Here is a 14,802-nt window from a genome sequence, read left to right on the forward strand (position 1 = left end):
CCATATTGCTTTTAGAACTAACTAGTTTCATCAGTTTCTTGAATATCCTTGAATGTACGTTTACGATCACTTACACATAATGTGTCTGTGTGCATTTAATAACATCTGGGAGTTTCCCCCTTCTACATGGTGGTAGTATTCTTTACCTTGAATTTTTCACTTAACAAATCTTGGACATCTTTCCGTATTAAGGAGTGTTTCATTCCTTTTTTAGATTGCTACTTATTAGTATTCCATGATATGGTTGTAATGATTTGACTAGTACTTTATTGGTGGCTATTTCTAATCTTTTGCCCTTTTAAGGAGCTCTATAATGAATGTCCTTCTGCATATATTATTTTACACGGGTGTGAATATCCATAAAATAAATTCCTAGAAATGAACTTGCTGAATAAAAGCATTGGTAATTTGGATAAATGTCACTGAGTTGCTCTGCAAAATTGTTACTGTTCTTCATACTCTTACCGACTAGCAACGTGTAACTGCCTGTTCTCCTTCTATCTTCACCAAGGCAGGGTGTTGTCAATTGCTTTTTAAATCTTTGCCAATCTGATAGATTAAAGAAAGTACCTTTTGATCTATATTTCTTCTATTTTGAGTGAATCTGGCTTCTTTTCATATGTGTATGAGCCATTTGAATTTGCTTTCCCGTGTATTGACTATTTATTGTCTTTTGTCCATTTTAAGAATTAGACTGTTGGTCTTTTTTCTTGTGGATTGGTAGGAGTTCTTTATATATTAGGGAAATCAATCTTTTGTTTATGAATTATCAGTATTTCACAGATCAAAGAATCAGTGTCATGCAGACCCATTCTCTGACCTTGGTGCAATTATTTCAGAAGTTAAAATGCCACAGATCAAATTGTGCAGCATATAGCAAAAATGGAACTTAGAAGGCAAGGTATAGCCGTAAATGCTTATAAAAGAAAATTGGTAAGACTGAAAATTCATGGGCTAAGTAAAATAACAGAAGAGATCTAAAGAAAGCATAAGAAAAGAAATAAAAATAAGAGCAGAAATCAATTGAATAGAAAAGGAAGATAATGTAGAGAGGATTACTAAAGAAAAAGTTGGTTCTTTGTAAACTAATAAAATGGACAAATCTTTGGCAAAATACAAATAAACAATAGGAATAAAAAGTAAAAGTCTTATAGAGATTAAAAATAATAAGACAGGGGTGAACTTTTTTTCACCAACAATTTACACATATAGACAGAAATGGACAAATTCTTAGGAAAGATACAACTTAGTAAGGCTGTGACCTAAAAGAAATTAAAAAGCCTGAATAGTCCTATACTATCAGAAGGAAAAGTCCTCCCACAGAGAAAATACCAGGCCAGCTGTTTATTTTTTGTTTTGTTTTGTTTTTTTTAGATTTTATTTATTTATTCATGGTAGACATAGAGAGAGAGAGAGAGAGGGGCAGAGACACAGGCAGAGGGAGAAGCAGGCTCCATGGTGGGAGCCTGACGTGGGACTCGATCCTGGGACTCCAGGCTCACGACCTGAACCAAAGGCAGGTGCTGAACTGCTGAGCCACCCAGGGATCCCTGCCAGCTGGTTTTATGGCGAGTTCTAATACACTTTCAAGTAATAGACCATTTCAAATATTACACAGACTCTTCCAGTGAAAAGTAAAAAATGGGAACTCTCCAGTTAGTATAATTTTCGTTCTAAAATCACAAAAGAAAAAAAAAAATAAATAAAATCACAAAAGAATGAAATAAGAAAATTAAAGTTCAGTCTCATTTATGAACAAAGAGATGCAAAAATCCTATATAAAATAGGACAAGCCATCAGTATATATGAAAGGAAATGACTAAGGAGTCATCCCAAGAATCAGTCAGAAAATTTAAAGTGTCATTCATCCTTTTAATTGAATAAAGAAGAAAAACACTATGATTATATCAATAGAGGCAGAACAATTTGATACATTTCAGTGTCCATGTTAGATACTCTTTCTTTTTTAAAGATTATATTTATTTATTCATGAGAGACACAGACAGAGGGCTAGAGACACAGGTAGAGGGAGAAGCAGACTCCCTGCAGGGAGCCTGATGTGGGACTCGATCCCAGGGCCCTGGGATCATGCCCTGAGCCAAAGGCAGATGCTCAACCACTGAGCCACCCAGGTGCCCCCATGTGAGATACTCTTAAAAAAACAGAAATAGAAGAGAATGTTCTTAATTTGATAAAGAGTATCTAACAAAAACTTACAGGAAATGTCACTTTTAATGGTGAAATGTTGGAAACATTCTCTTTAGAATCTCTTATTTGTCATCATACTGAGATTCTAACCAGCACAGAATGACAAGAAAAATAAAATCTGTAAGGGCAAGAGAGAAAGAAGCCAAATCATTATTAATGATTAATGTATAACTGTGATTATCAACACAGAGAATTCTCAAGTTGCTGGAAAATTACTAGAAATAATAAAAGCAATTAGGATGGCTGGATGAAGACCAATAAACAAGAATCAATGTCTTTCTATATACCACTGTATATATTAGATTTCTCCAGAGAAACAAAATCAATAGGACATACAAGATAAAAATAAGAGGTGATTTATTATAGGCATTGGGTCACATGGTTATGGAAGCTGAGGAGTCTCATAGTCTGCTGTCTACAAACTGGAGAAGGAGGAAAGCCAGTAGTGTAATTATTTGTGGGGAGAAGGCGGGGCTGATGGTTTAAATCTTGACCAAAGTCCGAAGGCTGGAGAACCAGAAGTGCTGACGTCCAGTGTCCAAGGGCAGAAGAAGAGGGATCAGCTTAAGGAGAGAAAGAATTCACCTTTCCTCTGAATTTTCATTCTGCGGAGCACTCAGCAGACTGGGTGGTGCTCATTCATGTTGGGCAGTGCCATCTGCTAACCTCTTCCGGAAGCACTGTTGCAGACACATCCAGTTGTCTGGACCTCCCTTAGCCCAATTAAGTTGACACATAAGATTAACTATTATAACCAGCAACAAACAGAAAATATAATTTCAAAGTCACCTTTTAATATTAGCAACATTCAGAAGACCTAGCTAACCTAGAAAGGTACACCGGTTGGTAGATACCAGAATTCAGTATTATATAGCTGTCAGATCTTTTCAAAAACTGTTCTGTAGATTCATGCAAGTCTAATTAAAATCCTATCAAAATATTTTGAGGATCTTGACAAATGATTCTGAAATTTATATGGAAGATCAAAGGCCCCAGAATAGCTAAGACATACTAAAAGAAGAAGAAAAAGAACACGGCGGACTCGTTTTTTTACAGAGATTAGTGTACAAAGATCTGTGGTAATTAAAATATATTGGTGTAGGAATAAATAGACTCTTAGAACAAGACAGAGACTTCAAAAAGACACTCGCGGCTAAGGACTTGACATGGGTGGCATTGCAGATTAGCAAGAGGAGGATATCCATTTCAAGTTTTAATGTGGGACCATTGGCTATCAAAATGGAGAGAAAGAAATTAAATCTCTGACTTATAATGTATACAAAGATAATTTCATAGTGGATTAGAGACCTATCTATGAAAGCCAAAATGGCAGGTTAAAAAAAAAAAAGATATTTATTTATTTATTTATTGAGCATGAGCAGGGGGAGGGGCAGAGGGAGAGGAGAGAGAACCCCAAGCAGACTCTGCTGAGCACAGAGCCTGTTGTGGGATTTGATTTCATGACTCTGAGATCATGACCTGAGCCAAAATCAAGAGTTGACTACTTAACCAACTGAGCTAATTTGACATCCAAAGATGGCAGAATTTTTATAGAAAATGTAGGAAAGTATCTATCTGATTGGGTTTCAAAACTGAAGACATTTGGGGCTCATTTTTTAAAAAAGATTGTTACGACTACATTGAAATCAGAACATCCTTGTTATTTAAAGGATACCTTTACAAATGAAAAGAAAAGCCATATACCATGAGAAGATACTAGTAGCGTATAGAACTAATAAAAAAAAAAATGGTATCTGGAATATGCAAAGAACTCTAAACCATTACAAAATAGATAAATTACCCCATGGAAAAATGTACAAAAGGTGTTTCACAGAAGAGGAAAAATACCAGTGACCCAGGTAAAAAGATGTTCAACTTTGTTAGTACTCAGGGAAGTGCAGGTTATGACCAGTGAGACAGCATCTTACATTTGTTAGACTGGCAAAAATTTAGAAATCTAATCATACCAAATGTTAACTGGCAGTTAAGTGCCCAACTCTTGGTTCAGCTCAGGTCGTGATCTCATGAGTCATGAGATTGAGTCCCGTGTCCAACTCTGCGCTCAGTGTGGAATGTGGAATCTGCTTGAGTTTCTCGCTCCTTCTCCCTCTGTTCCTCCCCCTTGTGTGTGTGTGTGCGCACGCTCTCTCTCTCTCTCTGAAATAAATTGATACATCTTAAAAAAATAAATGACTCAAGGGAATGGATATTTGGGGCCAAAAGAAAAGAGAGTTGGTGTCACTGTAGTTTGGAGACAAGGTATTCGTGTATATGGTAAGAGATACATTCTTTGGGCACCTGGGTGGCTCCGTGGTTGAGCATCTGCCTTTGGCTTAGGTTGTGATCCTGGGGTCTTGGGATCGAGTTCCGCATCAGGTTCCCCGCAAGGGAGCCTGCTTATCCATCTGCTTTTGTCTTTGCCTCTCTCTCCTTGTATCTCTCATGGATAAATAAATAAAATTTAACAAAAGAAAAAAGAAATACGTTCATCAGCTTTTACTCAGAACGGGGTTCTCTCCTAGGATTTTTGTAATCAGATGTTTTCCCTGGAATTAACTATTTTTTTGTGAAGGAGTATTGTTTTGTGCTACTTCACGTTGTTTCCATGTTTAAAGTCTGGGGTTTTGTTCTATACTTATAGTGGTCAGATGTGTATAGAATTCATATTGGAAAGCTCTCAACACATTCCTTTATATGCATTCCTTTTTTTCTTGAAGGACGAGAAGTCTAAGTAGGAAATGTCTAGGAGTCTACAATGATGAATTCTACTTTCTTTTCTTTTGTTTTTAAAGATTTTATTTATTCATGAGACACACACACACACACACACAGAGAGAGAGAGAGAGAGAGAGAGAGAGGCAGAGACACAGGCAGAGGGAGAAGCAGGCTCTATGCAGGAAGCCCAACGTGGAACTTGATCCCAGATCTCCAGGATCATGCCCTGGGCTGAAGGCGGTGCTAAGCCACTGAGCCACCCGGGCTGCCCTGAATTCTACTTTCTGTGGACAGTTTTACTTGCTAAAAGTTGAGAAGGGAGCTAACAAGGAGAGAGTTATCTCTTTTTTAAATTATTATTATCATTACTGTCTCCCTGTTTGCATGTGACTATGCAAACACTGTTCTTTCAATGAATGAACGTGTTCTTTGTACTGTTGTGCATGTAAAACATTGTTTAGATCGTAACTAGATTTATGGTGGGGCTCATTTCACCGAGTGTGTGTGTGTGTGTGTGTGTGTGTGTGTGTATTGAATCATGATGCGTACCTGCAGCTAAGGTTTTATGTCGATTATACTTCAATTAAAAAAAAAAAACACTGTTAAGGAACACATGGATAAAAGATGCCTGTAAGACTGCTACTTGGACATGACATTGAGAACATTTATGCAATAAAATGAGTTTACGTAATTTTGCACTATGGATACAACAATGTTCTTATTTTTTTGTGTTTGTGAATTACTTTTTTAATAGACAGTGGACTCAAGCCAGTTATAATTACAGCACCAGCAAGTGCAAAGGTGGTAGATGGAGACTTTGTTACTTTGTCCTGCAATGCCACCGGAGTGCCAGTCCCCGTCATGCGTTGGTATGACCGGCATGGGCTGATAACCAGCCATCCATCGCAAGTGCTTAGATCTAAATCCCGGAAATCACACTTACGGCCTGGGGGCTTTGACCTGGAGTCTGTCTACTTCATCATGTCCCGAGCTGGCTCAAGCTCTCTGTATATTCAGGCTGTCACTCAGGAGCATGCTGGGAAATACACCTGCGAAGCCACAAATGAGCATGGCACCACACAGTCAGAGGCAGTCCTCACAGTTGGTGAGTTGCCATTAGTTCTTTTTCTCAGGTGATTAGCTTCCTCTGATAGTAGGGGAGGAAGTGCTTTGAAGTATGTTATTTTCATGAGTCCAGCCATCTCTAAATATATATATATATATGGTTTCCTGACGATAGTGAAATAGAGAACTCTAGTGTTTGGTATTTGGCCTTAACAAGACCCAGATGAACCTTAATGTCCATTTCTGATCTTTTTGTTAGGGTTGTAGTTGTCCTGTGGACAGCTCTCATGTGGGAGCAAGCCCAGGTTATGACCTCTTTTCATGATTAATGCTTTTGGTTTTCTAAGCTACTGAAAGTGGTCGTTGCAGACATTTTTCAGGTGAGCCCTTGATAGGTACAGAATCCAAAGTCTAAAGAGTTGGTTTTCATTGAGAAAGTAGAATCACGGTGCTAACAGTACCTCTCACCAAAGTTATTTTTCTAATGGGATGTATAACATTAATTCTTGATATTCTCCTGATTCTTGGTGAGGCTATCTTAAAAGTTTTATGCAGTTTTTGAAGTGCTAATATATAGAGTATCAATATTATTCAAATGAATTCAAATCCAAATTCAGACCTTATGTCAGTGAGTATTTAGAGCAGCATTCCCCAGCAGGTAGTTGAGTAGAGACTGTCACCTTATTTGTCATGCAAGAGGTGGAGAATCATAGAGCAGAAGTGTCCTTAGTTTTGGCAACTGAGGTCCCCGCCTTGGGCTGCTGCCTTAGAAGGCTTCGTGCAGCTTTCTTCTGCCTGGGTCCTTAGATCCCACAGGTCACATAGTCCATGGGGTTAAGGGGTTGTGCTTACCCAGAGCCTGGAGCCCATGTTCCTCTTTCTATATAGCAGGACTGAGTTTTTGGAATCCCTTGCTTTAATTAGTTCACAGTCTAGTTCCACACAGCTCTTTCTCCCTGGCCTATCCTCCAGAGTGTAGGCCACACCCCTGGTGTGCCGGTACCCTTAAGCCAGAAGAGTAGCCAAGGGGTGGTCTTTTGCACAGGAGTGAAGGTGAAGTGGACAGAGGTTGGATGTGTACACATGTTTCTATTCATATGTGCACAAGGACCCTCTAGCTCTAGATGAAGCTGAAGGTCAGAAGAGAAGTGGGGAAGGCCAAGGACTTCCATTTATATTCTTGTGCTACTCTGAATGCTAGAGGTGGGAATGATGTGGCGGTTAAGCGGGTAGGCGGGGTTAGACTCCTGGCTCTGCCACTTAGGAGCTTTGAGACCTGGAGCAAACCATGGAACTCGTCTGTGCTTGTTCCTCCATCTGCGTAACAAGGATGGATAGTGAAGGCCTTACTCACCAGATAGATGTGAGAATTTAAGGAATTAATATGTGTGAAGTGTTTAGATTGGTGTCTGGCAATAGAAATTCTTCAGTAAATTCTAAGTATTAGGTTATAATTATTACTATGTAATTATTATCTAATGATAATTTATCCGATGTAGTGGTTAGGGAAGGAAGAAATACTGATTTTGGTCATCTGAAGAATCCTCAAACAGGGGCACCTGGGTGGTTGAGCATCTGACTTTGCCTCAGATCTTGGGATCGAGCCCCATATTTGGATCTCCACTCGGTGGAGAACCTGCTTCTTCCTCTCCTTTTGCCCCTTCTGCTGTGCGCATGCTTGCGCACGCTCTCTCTCTCAAAAAAAAAAAAAAATAAAATAAAATAAAATAAATAAATAAATAAATCTTTAATAAGTAAATACTCACTGACATAAGGTTTGAATTTGAATTAAGTAAAATTTGAATTACTTTTAATAATATTGATACTCTACATACTGGTACTTTAAAAATCTCTCAAGTAAGTAAAATCTTTAAAAAAAATGAATCCTCAAATAAAGAAGGTGGGTGAGTGTTGTATAAATTTATACATATGTGTAAATGTGTGTGTGTATGTACACCTGTGTGTGTTTATTTTATAATTTATATATTTAAGATTTTACTTATTAGAATGAGAATGAGTGATGGGGAAGGGGGTGGAGAGAGAGAGAGAGTGAGGAGCAGACTTTCTGCTAAGCAGGGAGCCTGATGTGGGGGGCTCCATCCCAGGACCTGGAGATCATGACCTGAGCTGAAGGCAGATGTTTAACTGAGCCACCCAGGCAGCCCCATGAGTGTGTTTATATATCCACTCTGCCAAGCAAAAAATAAGAGTGGCTCTACTCAAAATTGTTAACTGTAAGACAGGTGTAACCCAGGCGGTGCTTGGTTAGTTTTTGGCTGAAGTGATTGCTTCCTGTACATATAGCATAGCAGAAGGGATAGATGTGATAGTCATAGCTGATGGAACTAGGTATTTTGTCTAACTTCAGATCTATGAAAGATCTGAATCTTTTAGAAGATACGTAAGCTAACTTGTTTAGGCTAGAACTTTTTAGATCTTTAAGATCTGCCCCCCCCTGCAGGATTTTATAAATCTTTATAAATTCTATAAATCTTGATTAATACCATTTTCGTGTATAGTAAGTAACCCCATTACCTACATCCTATCTCAGTGGTCCTGCATTTCATCTTTTGCATGGTCTATAATTATTAAGATGCAGGCAAGTTTACTGAAGCTCACAATACGTAACAACCCACTTCTTTTTACAGGAGTCTGAGCCCTATTAAATTTCTAGCATACTGAGAGCTATTTACCTTGTTTTTTTGCGAGGAGGGGAGTAAGCAAGGTCAAAGAGAGAGATGACTACTCCCCTCCCCTCCTTTTTTTCTTTCCAGAGACCTTGGGTTTTGAGGTCTTGGGTGTACAAATATTTGTAGAGTGGGTTGTAACTCTTCAGCACTATAATGGGAGTTGGCCTGGGATAGTCCGGGAGGGGTGACTGCTATGAGTGGTCACAGTGGGAATGGCTTTGACAGGTTTGGTTATATTCCTTGTTTAATTAGTTTCGACTCTTCATTGCCATAGTTAGAGCACTTTGAAAAGCAGAGTTTTTATCAATCTCTTTTTCATCTCAAAAAGCATTCTACCTTTCAAAATGCTCACTCACAGAGTTGTTCTGAAGATGAGTTGAAATAATGTATATTAAACAAACTTTTGAAAGAAGCACCTAGGTCTCATACATTGTGTCTCGTATCTTGTGAGCACTCAAGATATAGCATTGAAAATAGAGGGAAAGGAATTGAGTCCCATTCTTCTTCTTCTTCTCCTCCTCCTCCTCCTCCTCCTCCTCCTCCTTCTTCTTCTTCTTCTTCTTCTTCTTCTTCTTCTTCTTTTTAAGATTTTACATATTCATGAGAAACACAGAGAGAGGCAGAGACATAGGCAGAGGGAGAAGCAGACTTCTCACAGGGAGCCTGATGTGGGACTCGATCCCAGGACCCCGGGATCATGCCCTTGGCTGAAGGCAGACACTCAACCACTGAGCCACCCAGGCATCCCTTGAATCCTCTTCTTAATAAAAGCTACAGAGAAGTCTCATTGCATCCTGAATAGCAGAAGTAGGATTTTGACCCTGGTACGGTTAGACCCCGGCTGTAGCATGAATTTGTCTCATGCCTCTGTATAAATTGAGGCATCTGGTCTTTAAACTCTTGTGCAGCCACATACCACTTCCCAGTGGTAACCGGCCCAGAGGATCCATGAAACTGCTAATGATAAAAAGGTCATTCTCCACTACCCTGAGCCACAGCTAATTACCAGCACTTCCTCGAGTCCATCTGTCCGTGGCAGCAGGCACCAGCTCACACCCTTCACAGCCAGCCCACGTTCTGACTCACTAGGTAAACACGGCTGCTCCAGGAGCAATATTTTGCAGTTGGTCTCAGTGAACTTAATTAGTTTTCTCCTATACTATTTTCTCATGCCTTTTTGTTTTCTTTAATGGGAAGGACGCATCTGGGACACCTTTTCTTTTTTAAACAGAGAACTGACCTTACACTGTTGGCTGTGTCTTTTGTTGCTTCTCCCCTAAACTGCAGTGATTGTCATAAAAACACACCCACCTTTTTTTTTTAAATTTATTTTTAACCAGGAATCTGACCTCATTGTGCAGAAGAAACGCTTTCACATTGTTTCCTCTGCTCCCCCCCACCCCCACACACACAACCCTTCCACAGACGTGGTCAAAAATAGGAGACCTTTTTGTCGCCAGTGTGAATAGCACTTTAGAGAAACCAAGCTGTCAGTGCTTAGGTTTCATGGTGCTGGCGGCATACTTGTTTTCATAGACCGCTCTCTCATTTTTGACAGCAGTACCACTCATGTTCTTCTGCTAGCTGTTGTCACCATCTCCCAGAACCCTGATTTCTTCATCTGCAAAAGTGGTAGTATTACTATCTACCTAAGAAAGTTGTTTTGAGAATTTAATGCGATCATATTCATTAAGTGTCTAGCACAATGCTTGGCATGTAATATGTGCTCAGTACATTTACTGAGGATTTACGCAAGCTATTTATTTTTTCAGTGCAAAAAAAGTATTTTTCCCTTCTCTTGTGTTCTGAATGCTTTTAGTATTAAGACTGTCAGCTTGTTTTATTTTTCTTTAGATTGACAATTTCTTTCTTGTTTCCCTCTTATTTGTTTCTTTTTTAAAAAAAAAATATACTAGGTTGGCAGTTTCTTAAGCCGACCTTCAATTCTATCCAGAAAGAGGGCTTACTTTGGAAATAAGTAAACTCTTCTTTTATCTTTGCTAGTCTTGTTTCATTTCTTTCCTCTTGTTGAATATAAATTGTTTTGCTTGTGGGATAAGTATTTTAGTTATCCAACAGCCCCCTTTTGTTTATTTTTTTGAAAGATTTGTTTATTTGAGAGAGAGCAAGAGCAAGAGAGAACACAGGCAGGAGGAGGGGTAGAGAGAGAGAGGCAGACTTCCCGCTGAGTGTGGAGCCCAATGGAGAGCTTGATCTCAGGACCTGAGATTGTGTCCCTGAGATCATTGCCTGAGTTGAAAGCAAGAGTTGGATGCTAAACTGACTGAGCCACCCAGGCTCCCCTCCAGCAACCCCTCTATTATCTCTTACAGTTCTGTGGGCTAAGTGGATGCAGCTAGGCAATTCTGCTGGCCTTGCTTTGAGTCTCTTATGCTGTTGCGATCAGTTGGCACCTGGGGCTAGAACAGCCAAAGTGGCTTTACTCCCATGTGTGGCGCTTTTGTGAAGGCTGGAATCACCACCTGCCTGCCCTTCCTTCCCTTCATCCCCCCACACCCATGTAGTCTCTCTACATGGCTAGCTGGGATGTCTGTATGCGGCAACACTGAAGTAGAAGTACCAGGCCTTCTTAAGACTCAAGGCTGGAAGAACACAGTCTTCCTTCTGCCTTCCCAAGGGAATGTATCGCTTCATCACCAACTGGAGTTAAGGCTCTGTGTTCTCCAACTTAAAATCTAAGTTCCAAGTTTAACTTGGAAGTTAAACTAGCAAATTATTGTAAAAGGGAAGACTAGTGTAGAACAAGGAAAAATAACATCCTTCAGATCGCTAAGCTACTTCATCATATAATTGATTTTTCTTTTTATTTAAATTCAGTGTGCCAAAATTTAGTGTCACACCCAGTGCTCATCCCATCAAGTGCCCTCCTCAGTGCCCATCACCCAGTTACCCCATACCCCCGCCCACTTCCCCGTCTGCAACTCTTTGCTCATTTCCCAGAGTTAGGAGTCTCTCATGGTTTGTCTCCCTCTCTAACTTTTCCCGCTCAGTTCTCCTCCTTTCCCTTATGGTCCCATTCACTATTCTTTATATTCCATGTATGAGTGAGACCATATGATGATTGTCCTTCTCCAATTATTTCTCTCAGCGTAATACTCTCCAGTTCCATCCATGTTGATATAAATGGTAGGTATTCATCATTACTGATGGCTCAGTAATATTCCATTGTATATAGATACCACATCTTCTTTTTCAATAAGAGGTTGCTCCTGGAGGTTAGATGTTTCCATGAATTACAAATTGAAGTGTTACCTGTTTTCAGTTCCAGGGCTCAGATTCTCCGTATCCCCATGGGCAGTTTGATCGCTGTGTAGAAGGCACTGAGATGATGAATTTCCTCAAGCTCTCTCTTCTCTCTTTCTCTTTCTCCCCTCTTCTGCAGTTCCTTTTGAAACAAACACAAAAGCAGAAACAGTTACACCTTCCGATTCTCCTCAGAATGATAAAGGAGATAATACAGAAGCTGGACTATTGAGCTCGTTTCCAGTGAAGGAACGCTCCAGTGCGGTGGACTCAGCACCAGAGAAAAATGCAAGTGGTGCCTCCGTCCCTGATGCCCCCATCATTCTGAGCCCTCCCCAGACCTACACATCCGATACCTACAACCTGGTCTGGAGGGCGGGGAAGGATGGTGGGCTGCCCATCAATGCCTATTTCGTGAAGTATCGAAAGGTAATGTCCTCTCATTTATCAGCTTTCTCTTCACACACCTTGACATTGTGTGTATAACATGTGCTTATTATCTTTGACATTTATGGAGCAGCAGGAAATAGAATAGCAGTGTTCCAGGGCTGTGACTTTGGGGGAGCCATCCTAGCAATCATGCTGGAGTTACCAGTCTTAAAAATATAAGCAGTAAGAATGTAGTATATATAATTTCTCCCAAAATAGAAATTCCAAGAACCCAGTGACTTCTTGACATTTCTTTTCTTTTTCTTTCTTTCTTTCTTTCTTTTTCTTTTTTTTTTTTAAGATTTTATTTGTTTATTTGAGAGACAGAGAGAAAGAGAAGCAGACTCCCTGCTGGGCTTGATCCCAGGACCCAGAGATCATGACTTGAGCCGAAGGCAGATGCCCAACTGAGCCACCCAGGCGCCCCTTGACATTTCTTATCAAACACTTTAACCCGTTGGGTGTAAAGCTCCAGAGCCTACTTTTTAAAAAATCATCCCTTCCCTTTCTGAGAGAGTAAAATACAGTTCATCTAGCAAATAAAGCAGTTTCTTATTAGAAACACTGAACAAAGTCCTCAGGCATAATCTCTGACAATTATTTTGATTTCAAGTTGTCTTCTTCATTGTATTTGGATCTTACATTGTTTGGTGATTTATTGGTTTAATCTTAATCCTCTCGGTTGATTTTTCAGTGTTTCCCTCCAGAGGCTTATATTAAAGCAAAATGAGAAAATCTCCTCTGTTTAATGAGACTAGTAAATGAACAAAAGATGCTCTCATATTTAAAATACTTTTTCTTTGTCCAAGACATTTTGGTACCCATCATTTAATAGTAATATTTTTAATATCTGGAAAAACTAACATGGTGATATTTGAAAGTTTATTCACTGTTTCTAACCTGATGATTCTGGATGAAAAAATTTTCACTGGGATTCTTACCAACACAAAAACTTCCACGTGATGTCGTTCTCTGGTTTCCATTAACTAAGACATAGCATATTGGATCTTTTTAAAATTTATTTCCTCTAGTGCATGTGCAAAGTGTCGAGACATGAAGAATGCTGGAAATATATAATGCATAATTATGTAATTCAGATATGCATACATATTCTAATTTATTATATATTATCATTAATACAGATTATTATATACTTGTTTTATGCTCTTATTAGCCCAGTAAGAAAGGAGTATTGTTTCCTTTACTAGTAAAGGAAGCAAACTCTGGGAGATGAGATAACTCACTTTAGGCTATAAATTAGTGCTAAAAATAGCAGAGATAGGAGTCTTTTTATTCCTGAAAATTCCTAAGTTCTTGCTACACGTCTCCTTAGATTAAATATTATTCCTTTTTTACTTCCAGAGCTTTATTCCATACCAAAATTTATCTAGAATTGAAGATTTTCTTAGATTTGAATGGAAGGTTCCTCTGCTCTTAACCTATTTTGTTTTAATGACTTTTCTCTGGAGTAGCTAGATGATGGAGTTGGCCTGGTGGGAAGCTGGCACACGGTTCGAGTTCCAGGAAGTGAAAATGAGCTCCATTTAACAGAACTGGAGCCATCTAGTCTCTATGAAGTTTTGATGGTAGCAAGAAGTGCAGCAGGTGAAGGGCAACCTGCCATGCTTACCTTCCGAACGAGCAAAGGTGAGTATAATCTTCCTTAAGAGGAGTGAGCTAGCTGGCTTGATGTCCCTTTATTAGTAAATGTCCTTTGGGTCATGGAGATTCTTCTATGTAATTTCATTTAAAAATTTTATTGTAGTGCTTTTTTTGGCCATGCATGTTGTATTATTCCATCCCATCAATGTTCAATAAATATTTTGGGGAATTTATGGTATGTAAGGCATTAGAGTAGGTAATGCAGGGAAAACAAAGATGATCAAGACAGGATCCATCCTAATGGTGCTTTTGCTTTACCAAGAAGGGTAAGACACATAAATAAATACCAACCATAAGGCAAGACTTCAGTTCCTCTAATATTTACTGGATGCCTTCTGTGTGCTAGGCAATAAATAAAATAGACAAAACTCCTTGCCCTTGCAAAATAGATATAACTCATGGAGCTTATATTCTAGTTGGGAGAGACTTACCCCTAAGTTAGAAGTACAGTAAAAAGTTACAAGCACTGATAAGAGAAATAAGTTAGGGGGTGGATATAAGAAGTATTTGGGGGTAGCAGTTGTCACAATTTAAGCAAGGTGGCCAGAGAAGTCCTCAGCAGTCAACAGTGGAACAGAATGTCAAGGATGAAGTGAAAAGTCATATGGCTATCTGGGGAAAGAACATCCCTGTTGAGAGAGTAGCAGGTACAGAGACCCCAGGGTGGAATGTGCTTGGTGTACCCTAGGAACACTGAGGGTGCCACTGTGTAAGAAACAAAGTGAGGAGGCTGTAGGGAGAAAGCTCAGGGAGATGACAGAGTGGCCAG

General features: G+C 39.4%; 1 protein-coding gene across 9 annotated transcripts in view; it reads left to right on the forward strand.

The window, feature by feature from the left end:
* CDON (cell adhesion associated, oncogene regulated) overlaps nucleotides 1-14,802 on the forward strand; it is a 112,208-nt gene that overhangs the window by 56,655 nt on the left and 40,751 nt on the right. For 8 of the 9 annotated variants that reach the window (XR_005990153.1, XR_005990152.1, XM_041770194.1 and 5 more), the window contains 3 exons: nucleotides 5,678-6,028; nucleotides 12,082-12,371; nucleotides 13,844-14,018. Coding sequence is in view for 7 of the 9 variants with exons in the window: in XM_041770194.1 (XP_041626128.1) it covers nucleotides 5,678-6,028; nucleotides 12,082-12,371; nucleotides 13,844-14,018 (816 nt within the window). In the remaining 2 variants the exon portion in view is untranslated. The remainder of the gene's footprint in view (nucleotides 1-5,677; nucleotides 6,029-12,081; nucleotides 12,372-13,843; nucleotides 14,019-14,802) is intronic. The other variant, XM_041770197.1, reaches the window with a different exon arrangement.

The sequence above is a fragment of the Vulpes lagopus genome, chromosome 10 (genome assembly GCF_018345385.1).
Source record: "Vulpes lagopus strain Blue_001 chromosome 10, ASM1834538v1, whole genome shotgun sequence".
Lineage (NCBI taxonomy): Eukaryota > Metazoa > Chordata > Mammalia > Carnivora > Canidae > Vulpes > Vulpes lagopus.